Genomic DNA, 22,721 nt, shown 5'->3' on the forward strand with positions numbered 1-22,721 from the left:
CTACACCCTGAATCACTATTCTATCAGCCAGTGATAGAGAGTATATCCCTGAATTAGCTCATCTAAGGTAGCATATTGGTCAGAATGTAGTATTCTAAACTCTTGATGACCTTCTTGGAGGAAAACGAATGATGTTGCATTCAGTGGCGGCATACACTGTTTCGTATTGCAGTATTTTTGGACACGCTTCATGATTCTTTTTGTCAGGCAAAATCCTCTCTGGGGAGCAGCCAACACTCCCTTGGTCAGGTGGCTTCCAGCTGAATACGAGGACGGAGGGAGAGAACCCAAGGGTTGGAACCGGGGACGGCTCCATAATGGATTCCAACTTCCCCCGGTAATCTACAAAATGCTGGTCCGACAGACACAAAAGTCTTGGTGGACGAAATTAGAAATGAGGACGAACTCACCCTGCAAACCCAAGTTAATGTAGCTTTCCATTTATTTTTCTAACCTGTTTTACAGCAGATAAAGTCCACGGTAATTTAGGAACAGCAGAAGTGTGTGTGAGATGACACAGATAACAGTCGCATTTGAATATTGTGGCCCGAGACACTATTTCCCTAGCTTGAAAGGAGTTGAGGATACACATTATTTCATTTAAACAGAAGATGAAACTGTTATGCCGATATTTGCATTGGATTTCAGTGTTAATTTATGCACTCGTTACACAGGGTGAGGTCCTTTTAGTGGAAGAAATCAAATATGCATCAGTTGTATCCAGCATGCAGTTTACTTCCATGTATAAGAGCTATAATTTACTAAAGTACTTTAGGTAATTAAGAAACTTTGATTCTTACTATTCCTTTTCTTAGAAAAACGGGTAAAGTAAATAATATCTCGGATACTTCATGTATTTCACAACTCATCTTTAATCAGTTGCCAAAGTCCTTTTTGTCGGAGGAATTAGGATATGAAAGAAAAGGCTTGCCAGAACATATCACAGCCCCTTCGTTGAGCTTAAGCCATTTATAACACGACTTAATAAATTAAAGAATGAACTAGTTCACACAAACAAGAATGCTATCAATCATAAACCCTGACTGGGACACGATAGGCCTTCCCCAGAAAATATGTTCATTTCCGTTAATGATGAGATAATAAAAACACTGACTGATAAATGGAAAGTCACTGCAGAGATGGCTGGGGGAAAAATGCAATTACACACTGTAAAAAGTTGTGCTCACTGTCATCCAAAATAACAAATCATACTGTGTTAACAGCCATGGGAAGTCAGCAAGAAAATAGTGAGGAGCTCTACTAAACAGTCAGATGACGTCTATTCTCACATGCTGATGGAGTGGGGCCAGTACACCGACCATGACATAACCTCTACCCCTCAAAGCAATAGCAATGATGGTTCTTGGACTGGGGCGGATTGTTCGAACACATGTCAAAATGTGCATCCATGCTTTCCCATTGAGGTAAACTAAAACAGTCTTTGGACATTTTGCTGTCCCGTACTATATCTTGCTTGCTCTCTTGTTACAATCCTGTATTTTAAAGCAGTGGTTCCCAACCTCGGGTCAGGGCCCCCATCAGGGCAACGCCAAAGATCACAGGGGGTTCACCATGCAGTCAAAATTGTATTTGCTCATGTATAACTAAAATCATAATAACACACTCACTGTATAATTTATACAAAAGTCTGGATATAAAACTATTTGAAATCAAACAAAATATTCAGCTTCAATCCTTATTTGTTGGCGTTTAGCCTTTCAATAACAACATTTTCACTCATTTGCCCTCCCGCTTCACACACACAAAGGGGGAACCCGCCTGTATTAACTGGGCGGTCTAGCAACAACCTAACAGCACCATAAATTGCAATTATTTAACCACAATAACTAAAAATCAATTTCGGCTTTAACACCATTATCGTAAATGAATTAAGGCTTTTCAAAATTAAAAGTACCTATTATGTATCTGCATTCGCTTGGTGAATCCGTCAAGACGTCATCACTTTATTTATGTTGACGAAATCGATGAGTTAAATTCAAGAAAGACAATTGATTTAATAAAAAAAGATGAACTCATTTAATACTCTGAATCAACTTATTCAAATTGAGGATTTTGTTTGAGGTTTTGTGATTTTTTTTTAGGGTGAGGTCGTCAGCCTTTCTTAGACATAAGTAGAGGGGGCTTCAAGTAAAATAGGTTGGGAACCACTAAAGGAATAGTTCCACCTTGCAGGAAGTAGGCTTATTTGCTTTCTTGTTGAGAAATTCGATACCACTCATGTATTAAAATGGAGTCAGTCTCCTCAGCTTGGCAACAAATCAAATAACCAAAACGTCAAACTATTCTTTTAAAATTCTACAATCACAAAACCAATACATTTGATAGATGGATCAGAAGAAGTTAAAGATGCTATTGAAGCAGCTTGTAATAATTACGTTTGTGTTCTCCACAGACAGATGATATTAAAACTGGTGCACAAGGCTGCATGCCTTTTCATCGCTCCAAACCGGCCTGCTATGTCAATTTTGGGTCTGATATTCGACAAGCCCTGCAGCGACAACAGATGAACGGCATCACATCGTTCATGGATGCTTCGGTTGTGTACGGCCACACTCCGAGGCTGGAGAGCTCCCTCCGTGACCTCGCTGGCCTCAACGGGAAACTTGCTGTCAACGACCTATTCAGGGATCCCAAAGGAAGACCCTACCCTCCATTCGTATCCACTCTGCCATCAGCCTGCTTACAGAACCCGCACATGGAGAGAGTGGAGTGTTTCAAAGCTGGAGACAGTCGGATTAATGAGGGTCTGAACCTGATCGGTTTGCATACAGTGTGGCTGAGGGAACACAATCGGATTGCAGAGGCACTGAAACGCATCAACGGTCACTGGAGCCCGGAGACTATTTACCAAGAAACTCGCAAGATTATCGGAGCTCTGCATCAGGTATGTGACTAAAATTGTTTCAGCATGCCAAAATAAAAACCTCTGTAAGCTGATTTAACAGAAACATGCTGACATCATTTGGGCAGCGACTATACATTATTTTCATTATCTATTAATCTGTAAATGATTTACTTAATTAATCATTTTGTTTATAAATGTTTGAAAAGTTGTCAAAAATGTTAACACGTTAACACATTTAAAGGAACAGTGTGTAGCATTTTATTAATATATTATTTATAGCATCATATTATATTAATAAGTATGATTTCATTAGTACATAATCACCTGAAAATACATATCAAGTTTTTGTTAACTTAGAATGAGCCATTTCTATCTACATATGGAGTGGGTCCTCTTCACAGAGCTGGCCACCGTGTTTCTACAGTAGCCCAGAACGGACAAATCAAACACTTTTTTAGATAGGGCCATTCAAGTTTTTGCGTCGGCCACTGTAGTTCTCTTACACGCTTACCACACGGGAGAAGTTTCAGTTGGTTGCAATCTGCAACCACACAATTAGATGCCGCCAAATCAGACATGCTGCACCTTTAAAAGAAAATTAGACATAGAGAGGCGAAGTCCCTCCCCTTCCAGTGGACCACCATGGGACTTTATTTAGAAAACAAATATGGACGGTAGTCAACGGTGAGAGACAAATAATGTTTTGATCCCATTTGAATAGAGCCATGACATACACATATGATGTTTGTCAATTTAAAACATAATTTTGCAAGTCAAGAAAGTAGCAGTTTGTCATAGGTTTGTCGTAGCATTATTTAGTTTTGTGTCAAACCACTCAGTGAACTACATCTCTCGTCTCGCGCAATATACGTCACCAACATTAGCTAGCTAGAGGGCTTAACTATGTTCCAGGCACAAATGAAATGTTATCTTCCCTGATGTGTTTTGTCCAGCGACTCCTGGTCTTTTTATCAGCCAGGAAGCGAAAGAATGAGCGAGAACCATTGATCGTGTGAATAAATCCAAGTACGAAACACTCTCTTCAGCGAGACAGACGTTACTTACGAGACTTTTGGGTGTGTAGTCTTTCTAAATACGTATTTTCTTCTTATACTTCAACAGTTTTACAACAAACTGCAACTTTTTTTGACTTGCAAAATTATGTTTTAAATTGACAAACATCATATGTGTGATTCATGGCGCAATTCAAACGGGATCAAAAAAATATTTGCCTTTAACTACCATTCGTGTTTTTTCTGAAAAAAAGGTCCCACGGTGGTCCACCGGAAGGGGTGGGACTTCCTCTCTCTATTTCATTAAGTGCGAAAATTACTTTTCAAAAGTGCCTTTTGCTTAGCCTTCAGTTGTTGTGAAACAGCCTCTCTGCCGTATTTCAATTTGTCAGGTTTAAGGTGAGTGCTGTTAGTGCTTTTATACAGTGAACTAATTACCTGAGATTGTCAGAGAAAAAACATTTTTTGTCTGTTTTTCCATCTTGAAAAATGAGCATGTTGCAGTTATGTGTTATTAAAGAAGGGCAAACTGATATGAAAGATGTAGTGAGGACTGTTGTTGACGAAGAAAACAAGAGCTTATTTCTCTTATGAAGTGAGTCGTGACTTAGGGTCATTACAGTGTTCACAGTGCAGAGAAAAATGAGCCTTGGAACTTCTGTGGAAAGAACTCTTACATTTATTGCTGTGATTCGAAACTGCACAGTGATGAAATAAAGCTTTAAATCAATGTGCTGATATGCGTTGAATTTATAAAGCCTGCTATCCACCCAGTTTTGAATAGGGGTCAGGTACTTAACACATTACATCCCCAGAACATTATATAAACATTTAAAGGAAAATTCAAAAGGAAAACGCATATGAAAATTCTCTATATTTGGTTTAGCCTCAGTACATTAAGTCAGAAGAGCATCTTTGTCTCAGTTACTTTCTGCAGTTTTTGCGAGAGCTTCTGTTTGAAGATGTGTTAACGTCTGATTTAAGCCATTTGGGATGAATAATGCTGTAATAATGAATAACAAAATCAGTCACAAATTCAAATGACAGCAACTACATTCAATTAAAGGAGCACGAGATGAGCCATTCCACAAATTGCATATCTGAAAACAGTCTAACCACAACATCCATTTAGTAGCTGTTCTGGAGCTTTTGATCATATCGCATACTCTTCATCAGCAGATGGAGTTTGTCAAGTTGTTGTAGAAGAGTAGATTTGAACCTCAGCTTTTGAGCCAACATGGACGAGAAGAAGTACTTAAAGTGCTCATGGAAAAATGGAAATTTAGCTATCTACTATTCCGTGACAACTGATCATCTACTGAGGAAGATCATATGATATGATCAAAAGCTCTAGAGCAGCTACTGAATGGTTCATTTGCACGAAAAGGCGTATAAATGCCACAATAATGCACAAGACGTTTAGCGTGCAATGAGTACGCCTTTCTTGATTTACACGTGCCATTTGTACACCATGTATCCTGTACTGACCGCAATGTAAACACATCCGCGTATAAATGCTACAGTGAGAGTTAAAATGTAGTCTAAAAAGCAAGACTTTTAACCAGGAGACCCGTGTTCGAGACCTTTGTTGACAGGTGTTTTGTTTTGTAAGTTACGTTAGCGACATTTGTCCCGTGACGACTGTCACTTGTTTTTTGTTGACGTTTGTGTCATGTTTTCCGTAGTTGTTTCCATACGTGTTTAACTTAGTTCATTTACTTATTTTAAGCCCAAACATCATGTTGTCCCTTACCCTAACTAAGTAGTTTTCTTGCCAAAACCGCAGACGTTTGCGTGGCGTACAAATGACACACGAGAAAGCTAAAATGTGTATTCATGACACGCGTAATGTCTATGTAATGTCGTGGTATTTATACCTATATTTATGCCTTCCTATGAGACTGGGTTGATGGATTGCATTGTTTCTCAACTGTTTCCAAGGTCAAGAACTTTGAACCTCAGATCTTTGCTATCGGATGTAAAATATGTTGTCTAGATGTTGCAAAGCTGCACTTGTAAGCTTTCAGTGTAACAAACTGACACACTGATAAATATGCTGGCTATAGTGAATGAGGAATGGCTGCTAGTTTTAGTAACATGTATGTATAAGAATTCCCATGTCAGTTGAGCAAGGCATGATAAAGATAGTAGTGAAAAACTGCTTGTACTGTATATGGGAAAAACCCTTAGAGCTGACGACTGTAAGAATCAGCAGGCCGATGAATCCACTGCTTTGCTGTCATTGCAAACTCTCAGAAGGATCTTTTACAAATCACCTGAGTGGTGATGCTGTAGTTTCCAAACTTGGAGGCAAAGTTGGCTTCCAACTTTTCCTCAGTGAGCCCATTATTGTTTAAAGCAGCTGTAATCGATATTTTTACATTAAAGGGAAAATGAACCATCTTTTATGTGGATGTCAAATCAGTGCTGATGGTAAATGTAGTCGATTGAAGCAATAAATTCCTGTGTGTGCTATATTGACAGAGAAAGCTGAGTTCGGAAATTCGGAAATCGGTTGTTCTTCTTGCATCTTAGGCCAATCATATGACGTGAGAGTGAAGTGGATGCATGGAAGAACTATAGGCTATTTCAGCTTGGATTTATAATCTCCGCCTCTGGATAGTTAGGGGGAGCGTACATGATTGGATAGATGAGAAAGTGACCCTACTTCTGACTTGATTTATTAACTCAGTAAACATTGTAAACATGTGTTTATGGTCTCAATCGCTAGTTTCAAGTCTTCTTCAATACAGCATGATGTTCATTTAGTAAATTATGGTCCCATTGAGAGTCAAATAGACCATAAAGCAGGGTATGCTTTAGGGCGTGGCTACCTTGTGATTGACAGGTTACTACCACGGAGTTATCCGGTTTGGGAGTTGTCCGTGTTTTTGTGTTAGAACTTCAACCCTTCCACAGTTTGTTTTCAGTTAATCAAAGTTAATTATAACCTTTTTGGTTGCTTGAAAATGTCTTACTTAGCGTTTGGTTGTACTTAGCCCCACCCTCTCGTGTCACTTCTGGTTGCGAAAAAACAAAATGCCAATCTCAAGGGCTTCAAAATGGCAGTCCACAAACCAATGGGTGACATTGCAGTGACTACATACACTTCTTATGTACAGTCTATGATTCGAATGGTGTCTTCTTCTTAGCTGATATCCATTTGAACCAAAGTGCAGCTAATGTGGTTCTGATTGGCTCAGTGCAAACCCTAGACACCGTTTCTGTTGATGGATGACACGAGGCTCTTCATAGCAGGCATTCATCCATCAGAGCCAAGCGGAAAAAATGTGTCAAATGATTGACAAGTTATGATAACAGTCTCATGACTGAGTCTCAGTCTCATTTCTCTATTGTCTGTGTGTGTTTAGTTTGTAATGTAGAAAGTGCGGTTTTGTTGCTGCGGTTACCTTTTTGTAGTTGTCAACAGCGATGCATGGTAGGCAGGATGATAGCAGCTATTTCTATTAGCTGGGATCATTATTAAAGGTGAAGGAAATGCTGGGTACATACTATTTATTCTACATGAAAAAATAATTAACCAAAATATTTTTGAATTGAAATGATTCATTGCTTCTAGCGAAGGAGAGGAGTGGAACCTGGTGCTAGGCTGTAAAGTTTCTGACGCATTTCTGAGCAGAGGGAAAAATAGTCTGTAATCTGTCAGTATTCGGGGGCTGACATTTGACCACAGCGGCGGATTAACAGCTGCTATTTTCAGGTGACTCAGGGACGATGACAGAGAAAAGAGATTTACAGTATTAAAAAGAGATGGGTCCGAGGTGGATGGGTTCTTTAAATAATTTTTGAGGATGAAGTATAAAAGGCAGGTAGAGGATTTACATACTGTAGCTGTAACCATGACCAGCTTGGAAAAATCCCCTGTACTGGAAGTGAAGTGAAATGTGAGGCACTATCTGGTCTTACCAGCCTGCAAACCAGCAGACTGTAACATTATCGATTTTTTTCATAGAGAAAAAAAAAAAAAATCTTAAAGCTGAGATGAAGAATTAAAGAAGCACTAAAGCTCTGTGTTCTTTTCATAATCACATCTTCCATTTTGTTACACTATTGCCTCTTAGTCTTCCCCCTCCACTCTGTATATATATATAGGTCAGGGTCAGATACAGAACAGTGCCCTGCCCTTTATGGCTGTGCATGGCATGCAAATTTCATTGTTCTGGCACGCAATGATACTGTAACACAGGAAAGGTCATAAAAAAGGCGTACTGGAGATATAGAGTTAGAGAAATAATAATGAAACCGCATGTCAGACTACTGTAAATTGGGATGTGTAGAGAATACAGCTTGTGTGGAATTAGATCCATTAATGTTATATGTAAAATGATTAAGTAAATTCCATTATGTGATGATAAAATGAGCATAACACAGTAAACGGCCTTGCCTTTAGCCTTACTATTTGATTTACAGCTTCGGACGAGTTAGCTCAATAAGTTTGAGGACTCTTTGTTTAGCTGCTTAGAACAACAAAATCATTTAGAGAAGCAAAAGAATGTTATCATGTTTTTTGCCCCACTAAGCTGTGGTAATGTGATACATGGTATTTTATGATTAAACTACAAGCAGGCATTATTTTTGCGTCTGCACTTCTTGCCCTTCTTTATCTTTTGGGACAAGTATATGCTTTTTTTTTTTTTTAAACTAAAATGATAATATGAAGGATAATATGAAATCATATAATTTTAGCTTTAATATACAAGTCACCATGATGTCACCCATTAGATTGTGGACTGCCGTTTTGAAGCCTTGAGTTCGCCATTTTGGCATACCCTGCTTTATGGTCTATTTGACTCTAAATGGGACCATAATTTACTAAATGAACATCACGCTGTATTGAAGAAGACTTGAAACTAGCGATTGAGACCATAAACTCATGTTTACTTCTGTAGAATCTGACTTTTTGCTATAAGAGGAGTCTCCCCCCTGCTGGCTATTAGAAAGAATGCAAGTTTAAGGAACTTCCGCATTGGCTTGACTTTTCAGACCCGGTTTTTGCCCAGTGGTATGTACATAAAACCATGTGGCAAAAACAGTGCCAAAATATGTAAAATTTCATTCTAACTCAACATTAAACCAGGTAACTCATTAGTGGAACAGCATCTCTTCTGCAGCTCTACTAATTAATCACTGTAATAACCTGCCTGTATATGGCTGGAATAACAACCTGCATAGTTTAACTTGGCATACATGGTGGTCACCCACAAAGCCAAACCACCATTTATGATAACAGCATGCCTAGTATAATCTAACTATACCATTGATAGTGGGCGCCAATCAGAAAGCCTTCTCATGTTTATGAATTAACAGTAGTGGAGGAGTTTATTGCTCTTCATAACATAACAAAATATTAGATGTATATTAGATGGTTATAGCTTAAATGAATGCCTAATGCAGCGTAGTTGTGTTATATTTTAATATTAATGTTGAAATGTCTGCCTGTAATGAGAAAAGTTTGCTAGTTATCCAATCCCACTTAGAAAGAAAACATCCAACTCTGCAGCCCTGTACAGCTCTCAGCAGCTTCCAGCTCATTGTTGTGGCTTGTCGGTCCATATGGTTGAATCCCAACAGCTCTCACCAAGCCCCCCATTTAAATCCTCCGGCAGCTGTTCCCAGCAAACAAGCTCACGCAGGGCGAGTGTAATGTAGGATGCTGTTTTCATACAGCATTATTCTTGACAAGTCACCGCAAAAGTACTGCTTTAATGCATTAAAAGATGTGCTATGGCAGTAATTACTTACAAAAAACCCCACTTCCAGGCCAAGGGTAGTGTGCAATTAGGCAGGAAATGAAACATAACTGTTAAAGTGTTTTCAAGCTGGTGCTATGAGGTGGATGCCAGTGAATGTGTACCTGTTTTTTAAATTTGCTACTGTGTATGTCAGACACAACTTTAACTGTTTACTGTGTGTCTATGTCAGACACCTTCTGCTTTTGCAAGAATGTAGTGGTTGATATTCCCTTCCCTTCTGCTTGGAATGCGAGATATATTGTACTATAGAAAAAAATTACAATCTCATTTATCCACATGGTAATACAGATATTTTGCTTTCTTGTCACATTGTCAAACAGTAACATCTAAATATCACGTTGTGTTGCTTTTATGATTGGATATGGCATAATTTACAAAGAGACAGCTGCTTTGTTTAAATGCACTTAAAATGGAAGTAGGCAGAATGTTTTTGGCATAGTTGGGCAAAAATTCCATTACAACCTTTCAGCATATTGTAATTCAAGTATTCTGAGCGAAAACTGGTCTTCACCTCCTCATGGCTCTGTTTTCAGGCTTAAAAAATGTAGCCCTTGATGGGAGACTTTGGCCAATCACAGGTCATTTCAGAGAGAGCGCTCCTATTGGCTGTGAATGCAATGGCGGCAGCTGTCAATCACTCGCAAACTCCGTCAATCTAGGCAGCGCTAGTCATATATGAATTCATATTCTGTTACTGTAATGCCTATTTCTTATGTAAAATGTTTCCAGAAACATCTTGTAGTGTACTGTTTAACTGTAAAATGAGAAAGTTTGCTCCGACTGGTGGGCGGTGCTTTGTATTTCCTCAACTAATCTCAACATGGCGGCTGGGTCACAGACTTTCTCATTTTACAGCTAAACAGTACACTACAAGATGTTTCTGAAAACATTTGAAGTGAGAAATAGGCATTACGGTAAAAAAATCTGAATTCACATTTGATCAGCGCTTAATAGTTTGACCGTCTGATCGGAGTTTGCGAGTGATTGACAGCTGCTCATAGACGAAAAAGGCTCCAGCTTGGCTCTGATTGGTTGTTTTCCTCCAGTCTGTGAAATCTTGCAGATGCTATAAGGAGCACCTGAGGACACAGAGACACATGATTTCTTTCAGATTACCTGCACTACTGTCAGGATATAGCGACCCTTTTATAAAAATAACTTTTTTTTTAATCATATTTGCTCCAATCTTTCCTACTGCTGCTTTAAATAGGTTACTGTAAGGAAACATTTTAGTCTATTAGTGCTTGTTTTGTACTTTATGTAAAAATTTCCACCTGAATAGCACTATGGGTCCACTTTCGTGTCAGCAAGAAGCTTTCTGTTATTATTTGAATCATTATCTATTTCCTGTGTATAAAAAGTCCTCCTGCCCAGTCAGAGAGGAAGGCAGGCAGGTGAAACTATTCATACTTTCTTTCCAACTGACTGTCCGTGGGCAGTCACTTGAAAACAGTGGGCGAATGTGTGCTCTACATGGCTTGGCGAAAAAAATGGAAAGGTCAGAAGCCATTTCAATACACAGTGAAAGCCTATTATTTGCAGGAAACAGGAAATAGATCAACTAACAGCATCTGGTTTCATTCTGACTTGCATTTCAACCTTAGTGCACAGCAGTCAAGGCTGTTGCTTATCCAGTGTGTTGTGTAGGGGGATGATATCATTATGTTTTATTTAGTTTTTAAGTGGTCTGGACACAGCATCAGGAGAATTGTAAAGAGCTTTAACAGTTTAAATCTGCTCTGTTTGGAGTGTTTCAGTCCATTAACTAAGAGACATACAAGACATACAAATGTTTTCGCAGGTTGAGTAGCACTCCCTTATGATGAGTAAACTGAATTAATGTGTAAAATTGGTGGAGTGCCCCCATTAGAAAGTTTGGTGTTTGACAGCTGATCATCAAATCTTGTTGTCACATAGTCCTGGCTTGTAACTACGAGTCTGTTTTATATTGTAGCTAAAATGAAGAGAAACTAGAAGGAAGGTTTACATCACTCTAAAAGATTTCCACTGTGTTCCACTTTATAAAATGGTTACCATAAATGTAGACTATATTGGATTTGTAGTCAACGGGTTAAAATGTGTGTACATGCGTGTCATGCAAGTAATTATTGTAGTAAGTATTGAGATCCTTTACATAAATAAAAGTAACAATACAACAATCTAAAAATGCCACATTAAAAGCATCTACAAAATCCTACCTAACTAAAAGTAAAGAAGTGTTATTAAAGCTAGGGTTGCTAATGAATTGAAATGCATCCCAACATCAATCAATAAATTAAATACTCTGACAAAAAGAGAACAAAAATCCGGTATATGTGGCTCTCCCAGGACTGTAAGCCTGTTTCTCAAAATTATCAACCCAAGCTTTGAAAAGTAAAAGTACTAAATATGCAGAAAGATTGCCCCAGAAACTGATATATTACTATATATCACATTCACATTATTAGATTGTTACTGATGCAGCATTTAACTTTTGTAGCTGCTCGAGGCAGTTTATTCCAGTGCTTCCCAACCCAGAGGTCGGGCCCCGCCAAAGGGTAACAAGATAAATGATCATTGAAAAAACTAAGTTCTGATACAGTATACATTTGTAATGACATTTTGGACTTTTCCCTTTTTTGTTGTTTTTGTGAAATATAGAACATTTTCCCTCTTTGGCCAGAGGGGAAATCACTCTTTGTTGGAACAGCTATCAACTCATCTGCGATGTAACAAACAGCCCTAACTAGACTTGACATTTTTGTAAACTGAAGCTTCCAACTGAAGCAGCATACTATTACAGTAATATACTCAAGTAAAGTACAAGCACATCAACATTTTACTTTAAAGTACAGCGTGTAGGATTTGGCGGCATCTAGTGGTGTTCAGTACCCCTCCACTCATTCATCCCTTTCCAAGACTGCGGTACCGTGAGCCGCTGAGTGCAAAACCGTGGTAACCCCTTTTGCATCACTCAGAGGCCATCCTTACCATAATAACACTACTTCAGGAGCAACGGAAGTCAGACATCGGCTGGCGGTACCACGGTTTTGCATTCTGCAAATAACGTTATCGCAGTTTCACAAGCGTGTCGGAGAACTACGGTGGCCTTCAGGTAACGTAAAAACACGAAAGGCTTTCTATAGAGCCAGTGTTTGGTTTGTCCGTTCTGGGCTACTGTAGAAACATGGTGGACTCTGTGAAGAGGACCTGCTCCCTATGTAGATATGAAGGACTCATTGTAAGCTAACAAAAACACAATGATGCTTAGTTTCAGGTGATTATTCACTAATGAAAACATAGTTATTAGGGCTGTCAAAGTAACGCATTAACGCAATTTGCGATTTTTAGGTTGTAGCTGGCTCACTTTTAAAGCTAAAGTGAAGATATTGGTATCAAATGAAAATAGAAAAACCTAAGGAATCCATTGCTACCATGTCATACTAGCTTGTCGCGAAGGAGGCTAAATAATGCTCCAAATTTGCTCTTAATTTTGGTAAAGAAAAACCGTCATGGCCATTTTCAAAGGAATCCCTTGACCTCTGACCTCCTTTATGCTAAATGCAGTACCTGTGAGGGTTTCTGGATAATAGTTGTCATTGTTTTGTGTTATTAATCGATTTCCAGTAATAAATATATACACACATTTGCATAAAGGAAGCATATCTGCCCCACTCCCAGGTTGATAAAAGTATTAAATACTTGACAAATCTCCCTTTAAGGTACATTTTGAACAGATAAAAACGGTGCAATTAATTTGAGATCAACCCCGATGAACTATGGACAGTCATGGGATTAATCACGATTAAATATTGTAATCGATAGTTACGAATATTATATTCCATTTCTGCTCATAGATCCCCCCAAAATGTTACACACTGTTCCTTTAAGTACAGTATTTGAGTAAATGCACTTTGCTACTCTCCACCACTGCATGGATGACTGTTCCCCTAACTTTAAGTCGTGAAGAGAAAGACTGCTCATCTCAGAAAGACTGACGTTGCAGCCTGGTGACTGCTCCTCAAATGGGACCAGGATTATCTCCAGGACTGCGGTTTAGGACTGAGTCAGTCTAAGCTGTGTTTTCTTGTCACAGTTGATATGTTGTGGCTCAGCTTCGATTTATGCAGAATGCTGCTTGCATTCCACTAATACATAATAAACTCACATTAGAGTATTATATTTTAATGTGAGTGTTTTTCAATTGTTAAGTGTAAAGGTTGAAGTCAGCCCTCAAACCCTTTTTTAGAGACTCTTGCTCTTCAGTGAGTCGATTCAGCTAATGAAGTTAAATTATCCAGTCTACGCCATCATTCTTGCCTTAACAAGTTCATCTTAAACAGACTGTCTTTACACTTAAAGGCAGATGTTGTTACATTAGTATCATCGATGCAACAAAAAAGTTAAACGTCGATGGTTCCAATGCTCCGTTTTGCATCGAAAACGAGGAAGCCACATGTGATCCCTCTAATGTGTGCCTGTGTGAGTGCATGCATGGGTATGCATTTGTGTGATATGTGTTAAGATTCAGGTGGTGAACTGAGGCCTTTATAAATAGTGATGAGGACAGATGAAATTCTCTGCGGTTAACTGTGAGGGAACAAATGTGCAATCATTTGTCCGAGCTCGGGATATTACTGAAACACTCATCTCACTGGAAGACCTATGGGAATTCCTTTTAGCTCGATGCATACACATATATCGTTAATAATTTCCAAGTGTCCAAATATGTCGTCGTAATCTCTTACGTTCTTATTCAATCTCTTGTGGCTTCGTGGCATGCTTGTGACGCACGTAATCCTTACATTTGAGATTTTCTTTCATGACTATCTAAGAGATTCTTTTTGCTCCTTCTCTTTTCTGACTCCCAGATCATAACCATGAGAGATTACGTTCCAAAAATCATCGGCCAGGAGGCTTTTGATCATTACATCGGACCCTATGAGGGATATGATCCCACCACAGACCCCTCAGCCTCCAATGTGTTTGCCACCGCTGCATTCAGGTTCGGCCACGCCACCATCCCTCCGATCCTCTCGAGACTGAACGAGAGCTTCCAGAAGCATGAGCACTTCCCCCACTTGAGACTGTTCAACACATTCTTCAGTCCATGGAGAATAGTCAAAGAAGGTCAGTACACTCTTATGGAGCTGCCTATTGGAACTAATAATGTCTCCTGCAAGCACACTAAACAATACTCTATTTAGGTCAGCTTCAGCATGACTTTGTTCGGTATGAATGTCTGTCTTGGTGTAATAATTACTTGCATGCAATTCAAGAGACTCCTGTATGTTAGACCACTGAATAGACATCTATAGTTATCTAGAGAATGAAAACTGTGTGTCATATATCTAGTACATGACATATCCAGTGTGCCCCTATAGTCCCAGGAGACTCGTTGCACAAGGTGCAATAATCCATTTGACACACTGCAGGGAACTTTTCCATTAAATATCAGTTCATTACTTATTCATTACTTATTTCATACTTATGTGTTAGATAGTACTACTTGTTCTTCTGTCATATACAGGAGATGTACAGTTAAAGGCGTACTTATAGCTAACAAATCAAAAGCAAACTTTGGTATTTTTCAATTTTATTTCTCGTTTTTGTAACCAAACCACTCGCCACCTCTGCTGCAGAGATGCAGCAAAACAACTTATATTGTGGCTATCAATGCAAACATCTAAAAGCTTCCCAAATAACCTTCCACCTCCAGCAAGTTTCTTGCTTATTGTTATTTCACTGAAGGATGTTTGAGGTTCACTGTGCAAAATGATGTAGCCTACTGTATGTGCAGAATTTAGTAGTATAGTATATCTATTTAATGCATTAACGGAACTTGCGAGGGTTGTAGCAGGCTCAGTTTTAAAGCTAGAGTGGATGTCATACTATAGTTTGTTGTAAAGGAGGTTAGATAACGCTCCAAACTTGGAAAAACATGGCATGGCCATTTTCAAAGGGGTCCCTTGAGCTCTGACCTCAAGGTATGTGAATGAAAATGGGTTCTATGGGTACCCACGAGTCTCCCCTTTACAGACATGGCCGTTTTATGATAATCACATGCAGTTTGGGGCAAGTCAGCATAGTCATAGTCAGTCAAGTCAGCATATTTTATGCTAAATGCAGTACCTGTGAGGGTTTCTGGACAATATTGTAATTTTTTTGTGTTATTAATTGATTTCCAATAATAAATATATACGTACATTTGCATAAAGCAAGCATATTGGTAAGCCTTTTAAAAACTTAATAAATCTCCCTTTAAGGTACATTTTGAACAGATTAGAAATGTGCGATTAATTTGCGATTAATCATGATTAACTATGAACAATCATGTGATTAATTGCAATGAAATATTTTAATTGATTGACTGCCCTAATAGTATTTTTTAACACCATTTAACCGTTTTTTTTTGCCAACCTCCAGTGTCTGAAGTTTTTACCTTGCTGTAAAGATACAGAGGGATGTGTTCAGTAGCCGTACCACCGAGCACAAGTCTATTCCTTTTATGAAACTGTGTGTTGTTATGATAAACAGAGTATTCATCCCCAACAGTCCATTCATCCCGTTTGCTCAAATAAAATTGTTTGGACACCGGTGAGCCCAGGGGAAGCAGAAAATCCAAGCTTAGGAGTGATATACAAACCTGTTTTTTGAACAGTATAAAGAAAGCAAACCATTCAGAAAAAAATGTACTCACCTCAACCATATATATATATATAGTATTCAGTTTTCCCTGTCTGCTTGGGATAAGGGATTACAGGCAAAGTAAAGGTGAGCATTCTGTTAAATTATTAAATGTTAACAGGAATCTTGTTATGCTATCTTGTTTTGTGCACTAGAGTATTCCTGCATCAGACAGAAATAAACCTGTATCTTATATTGACTACGAAAAAAATAAGCAATGCTGTTTTTGTGTCTAGGTGGAATTGAACCAACCCTGAGAGGTGCATTGGGAACTGCAGCATCAGCTATTAGCACAAACATGCTGTTGACAGAGGAGTTAACGGAGAGGCTGATCGTTTTAAAAGAGCCACAGTTCATGGACCTGGCTTCACTGAACCTGCAGAGAGGACGAGATCATGCTCTCCCAGGTAAGTGCTGGGCTGAGTCAGTGTTATGCAGATAAGCCTGACAAATCAGAGTGACAATCAACAATCAATTCCCTGTTTAATCCTAAAAGTTTAAAAAACAGTTCCCTTGGTCTTTCCTTTGTCAACTCACTCATGTAGACAGAATGTTTGGTGCAGAATGGTTAAATTCCATAATAACCTTTCATTATATTGTAATTCAATGTAGGCACCAGGTTTTGACAAGGAAGAAGAATGCATTGAATAAAAAAATAAGTTATCCATGATTCTGCTGCATCGATATTGATGAGCCACTTTTAAGGACATTTCGCTTGTCATGTCACACATTTTAAGCTTTTCGCGTGCCATTTAACGTTGTTCTCATTCCCAACTCGTCACATACGGACGCAGGGTCGCATTAAATGCGTGGTTAATGTTGTGAATTCAAACAAAACTACTTGGTTATGTTTAGGCAACAAAAATACTTGATTAGGTTTAGGAAAAGATCATGGTTTGAGTTAAAATAAGGACGTTTGTACGTAAATTAAGTTCTGTATATAACTTAAGAAGTCAACGCTAGACTTTTGATTTCACACAGGACATGAATAGCGGTCTCCTGAGTGAAAGTTATGTGTTTGTTTGGCCCGTCCATCCACCCCATCGTCCTCCCTATGCAGACTTTCTCGCTCTTTATACTACGTCACCTGACTTCCGGAACACTTGCTCTGAGCGTGAAATGACACGCAAAAAACAAAAAATGAATAGTAATAACACGCGAAATTGCTTAAGAAATTGCCGTGTTATTTATACGCCATTTGGTGAGACCAGGCTGCTGTGCTAGCCAAGAATTAGTCGAGCGCATAATCCTTTCTGAAAACAACTTGTCGTTTGAATGCTTATTTTATTATATATTTTATTCTAGTCATTTGTACAGGTTAAAGAAACGAGATATAGCGTGTTAATTAGTGAACTTTAGAGGTTCTGGTAGGAAGTTTTTTCACCTTTGGATAGTTAGCTAGCTGTTTTCCCCTGTTTCCAGCTAAGTTAAGCTAACCCTTTATTAACTCTAGAGATATGAGAGTTGTATCAATCTTCTAGTCTAACTCTCAACAAGAAAGAAAAATGCAAATGAGCATACTATTAAAGGGACTATTTGTAACCTTCAGAAATGCTTGTTAACAAGCGACACCTGTGGCTGTGAAATCAACGAAAGTCAGCGTCGAGCTCGCGCTTGCTTGCTCTAAATATACCTGAACGAGCATCGTTCAAAACAGTGAGACGACACACGTCAGCTAAAAGCACAATATAACTCTATATTTCACCTGCTTAGCAGTAATGATAGCTGACCAGACCAAGGTCTCTCCATGAACATGATTTAGATATGATCCTAGTGTTGGCTTTTCCTGCCTCAGCCTGGGCTCTGCAGCGTGTCTCCCTGCTCTCTCCGCCCGCAGCCGGAGAGAGCAGAGGAGACATTGGCACCCGGTCGGTAACGAGATGATAACGTGTCTCTCTGCAGAGCTCCGTCACTTCACAAGACACGGGAAACCTCTGTTGGTCTGGAGGAGCTGCAGCATTTATTTCTGCACAAACGTCCACTGTACATTCACTAGATATTCTCAGAGCTACTAACTCTTCTGCAGTGTGTAGTGAGCGCGTTCACGTCTATAGGTGCAGCGAGCTGAGCGAGAAAGACGCGCTGTCTGAGTGAAGGCAAGCAGGCAGAGGAGGAGAGGCAGCGGCCACACGCGAACGCACATATGCGAGCGCGCATGTGTCCCGACCCGGTACATTTATACGCTTAAAAAGTACAAACAGTCCCTTTAAATTATATTGTTCTGAAATTACTTTTCAGGATACAATGATTGGAGAGCCTTCTGTGGACTGGAGCGTATTAACACACTGGATGGTTTCCAAGAGGTTATGAGGAACTCAAGGGTCGCAGAGAAGATAGCCCAAATCTACAAACATCCTGACAATATTGACGTATGGCTGGGAGGGCTGGTTGAATACTTGTTGCCGGGCTCAAGAACTGGTCCCCTCTTTGCTTGCCTGATCGGAAAGCAGATGAAAGCACTTCGTGATGGCGATAGGTACTTTCATATTTGCTTGATTTATGTATCAATATTATGTACCTCACCTTGGACCACAATGGCACGATTTAAAGTAAATGTCTTGGTCCAACTTTGAAGACTTTATTTAGTTATTGAAATGTTTGATTTGAAATTTTTTCAGGTTTTGGTGGGAGGCTGAAGGTATGTTCAGCCAGCAACAGAGGGCTGAGCTTTTAAAAGGTTCTCTGTCTCGGATCATCTGTGACAACAGCGACATAAGAGAAGTCCCTCCTGATTCTTTCAAGTTCGGGAACTACCCTTACGATTACGTCCCTTGTGATCATATGCCATCAATTAATTTGGAAGCTTGGAGAGAGGAGAAGAGCCGAGGTGGGCTTGAGAAACTGTCGGGCTATAGTCCTGATCCTGATATTTGAAAAATCATCCAAATTCCTTTGAGTTTTATTGTTCCTCTACACATTAACATGAAAAACATTTATCTCTCAATTCCAGACGTGGAACAGTGTGGCACTCCAAGAAAGATAAAGAACGGGGATTTTATTTTGTCCTCTACAAATGGCAAACTGGTCGCTCTGTACTCCTGTTACCATGGTTTCAAGTTAAAGGGTGCCGCTGCAATAGTTTGTGAGGGAAATCGATGGAGTGATCAACCCCCACAATGTACAGGTACGTGAACTATTTTTGCCATGGATTTGTTTCATGACATTTGTTTGTGATGACTATTTCATGTTGTCTATGTGGACTAGTTTAACATTAAAAGGGAGATTCCACTGTCAGCTGTTAATATATGTATTATCCTGATTGTATGAACTGCTGCATATTGAACCATACACATGGTACACATTATAAACCACAGACATCACCCAGCATATACTGTATCTATCCTTGGACATGCAGTACTGTAGTGCTCTTGTCTGACTGGAGCTTTACTGCTATCTGCTGGTACTAATGGAGAAATGGTCCAAAAGGAAATATATTGGGGATAGGGTTGATTTATGCTTTGAACCATCTGCCAGTGAGTCAGAGTCTGCATTTTTTAAGTCCCACCTGCAGCATTTGAATGCCACTCATTTTCTATGTAGACAACAGGTTGTGAATGAGTTTAACCACCTGTCAAGCAGCCATTTATGTCAGAGTATTCTATAAATCCCTGCAGAGATGTGGGTCTTTGTTGAGTTTGGTAATATATCACAGTGAACAGAATTTGTGAAAGTTTGATCATTGAGTGACATTGCAGTTAGGAACAGGGACTGATTTGAAAACTTTTTCTCAGTGGTGTGTTCGGGTGTTTGCGGGAATGTGGAAAAATTACATTCATCAATCAATTTCAAAACCTAAGCACTGCATTCACTAAAGAGACATATTTCATATTTTTGACCAAACAACTTGTAATTTTAAGAAAATGTTTCCAAAATTATTTCACATATTTCTGAGAACACCTTCCTATAATTCTGCAGAAAAAATATGTTGCTATGAAATTTAACTTCATGTTATATTTCAATGATAGCCTAATGATAAGAAAAGGAAAAGCAAGCAATTTCGATTGCTTGCTTTGATGAGCTTGTACTTACCCCCTGGTCTAAGGCATTGTTATTGATGACTGATTGTCATTGATGTCACTGAGAAATATAGGCAGATCTTTAATATCTCAGTGATGATTGGGTATCTGAAGTCACTCAAATTGTTGCTGCTTTTGATCTACTTGAGATTGCTCAGATTATTCCGGTAGATAATTATACAACAAACACCATCAATGGCTCCAAGTTGATTTCCTGTTGAACTGTTGCTATTATCAACAGCTGGCATGAGGTTAACTTGGATCCAAGGGCTTCCTCAGCAACGCCAACCATCGAATGGGTCAATAATGAACACCATTTTGACAGATCACTTATCACTGATAATTAAATTATTCTTTTCTCAAAATTACAAGATATTTTATCTCACAACGTTGAGTGAGAAAATTCTCATATCTCTCATAATTCAGTGTAAGGTTTCTCTCAATTATGAGATGCTAAGTCAGTCATGAAAGTCATCAACAATGTACTGTGTAGAGCAGGTTTCACTGTTCTGCTGTTACTGAATCTCCCCACATACAGGGTTATACGATGCAATAAATCAAACGACAGCGAACATCTTAATGCGTAGCACCAGCACATTCTCATCCCAACTCATCATATAGCTACTTTGCATTCACACTGGAATTTTCCCCCTAAACATTCTGAACGTCACATTCGGAACATCATGTGCATGCTTCATACAAAGCATTCAGTTGTTCAGCTGTGATTTGTTTGCTCCACCCTTTGTAATGTACACCTGCAATCCTCACTTTTCTTTGACAGAGAGACAAAGGAGATAGGAGAGAGGTGAGCTCTATCTTACGCTGGGGCCACACAGCGCGCTTCAGGCTCGCCTGACGGCAGCGTCACGTCATGGCCACGTCATGCCCACCTAGGGTGTTCCAGTGGCGGCCGGCCAATAGAGGGCCACGGGGCCTGGCCCCACCCACCTTGAGCCACTAAAAAAAAAAAAAAAAAATTATAAAATTATTAATTATAAAAATTCTAAAAATTCTAAAAATTGTCAATATGTGTGTTTTTGACCTATGGAATATACCCGTAATATTTGTAAAATAGGATAACTGCGCCAAATATCTGCTTTCCTCCTTGAACTCTCTGCTAGTGCACCTCTCAGCTGCTCTGCTGCACGTGCACTTTCTGGGGCCAAATGGATTTGGCCCAAGGAAGGCGGGTCTAATAAGCAGTACAGCCAATCACTGATTAAAGATATATGATTACAAGCATGAATGACATACAATTCATCCAATCAGCGCCTTAAAAAAGACTTCCGGGAGGGCCAAACTGATTTGGCCCATGGTGTGCGCGCGCACGTTCACGTGTGTCTCTCTCTGTTCTCGTCAGGGCTCATGTCAGTTCTCGCGTGGTCTTGTCTTCTCGTCTCTCGCTTCTCTCCACTTCTCTTCTCTCACAGCCCATTTTAACGGCATGACAATGGAACAGCCAAGCACTAGTAGCGCTTTTTGATACCTTTTTTTGCATTGAATCGTACTAGGATGTTTGTTGAAATTGATTGGCCCTACCCAAAAAAAAATCCACCAGCCGCCACTGGTGTTCACACTAGACGCGAGTTACCCACGTCTCGGGAGCGTCTCGGAGCTACCTGTCAGCTGTGTTTTTGCTGTTGCTGACAGCCCTTTCTTTCTACATAGAGTTTGCCTTTTAATGGCCATTTAACTTCATAATAAATGTGATTTATATTTATTTAAGACAAAAAAGGGTAAGAACTGTGTGGTAATTTGTAAATATTATTAAAAACAAGCAAATAAATTCATACATAAATATTAATATATAGCCCATATAAATCCCTCTTTTCTGTCAGTGAAGAGGGATATATATATAAATCCCTCTTCACTGACAGTGAGGAGGGATTTCTATGGGCTATATATATATATATATATATATATATAAATCCCTCTTCATTGACAGTGAAGAGGGATTTCTGTGGGCTATATATTAATACAAAAAAATAAATAAATACATTAGTAGTAAGAGAGAGCCTACAGCAATCCCTCTTCACTTTGACTGGCACAGTTTTAAACAACATTTCCAGGGGGTTTCGGGTTCCTGTTCTACAGCATTCCAGGTTGAGGCTTTTATCGAAAACGACTTAATTTACATCTGGGGCGGGACAGCAATTTACATTATAAATGCTGATGTTCCGACATCTCAGGCAACTTGGAGCTTTTCACCACCTTGTTGCTGAACTGCGCCTTGATGGAGAAAAACACCTGAAGTATTTCAGAATGATAAATATAAGTAAAGTGTTTTTTTTTTATTATTATAAAACAAAGCAAAATAAACAGTTTCGTTATTTGTTAACCTTTAGAAAACGAAAATTATTATTAAATATCTTTAAAAAAATTAAAT

At 39.1% G+C, this 22,721-nt stretch overlaps 1 protein-coding gene across 1 annotated transcript in view; it reads left to right on the forward strand.

The window, feature by feature from the left end:
- tpo (thyroid peroxidase) overlaps positions 1-22,721 on the forward strand; it is a 29,345-nt gene that overhangs the window by 4,865 nt on the left and 1,759 nt on the right. The window contains exons 5-12 of the mRNA XM_037796344.1: positions 208-337; positions 1,224-1,424; positions 2,414-2,905; positions 14,504-14,762; positions 16,556-16,726; positions 18,558-18,795; positions 18,938-19,146; positions 19,270-19,443. Coding sequence (XP_037652272.1) covers positions 208-337; positions 1,224-1,424; positions 2,414-2,905; positions 14,504-14,762; positions 16,556-16,726; positions 18,558-18,795; positions 18,938-19,146; positions 19,270-19,443 — 1,874 coding nt within the window. The remainder of the gene's footprint in view (positions 1-207; positions 338-1,223; positions 1,425-2,413; positions 2,906-14,503; positions 14,763-16,555; positions 16,727-18,557; positions 18,796-18,937; positions 19,147-19,269; positions 19,444-22,721) is intronic.

The sequence above is a fragment of the Sebastes umbrosus genome, chromosome 16, assembly GCF_015220745.1.
Source record: "Sebastes umbrosus isolate fSebUmb1 chromosome 16, fSebUmb1.pri, whole genome shotgun sequence".
Taxonomy (NCBI): Eukaryota; Metazoa; Chordata; class Actinopteri; order Perciformes; family Sebastidae; genus Sebastes; species Sebastes umbrosus.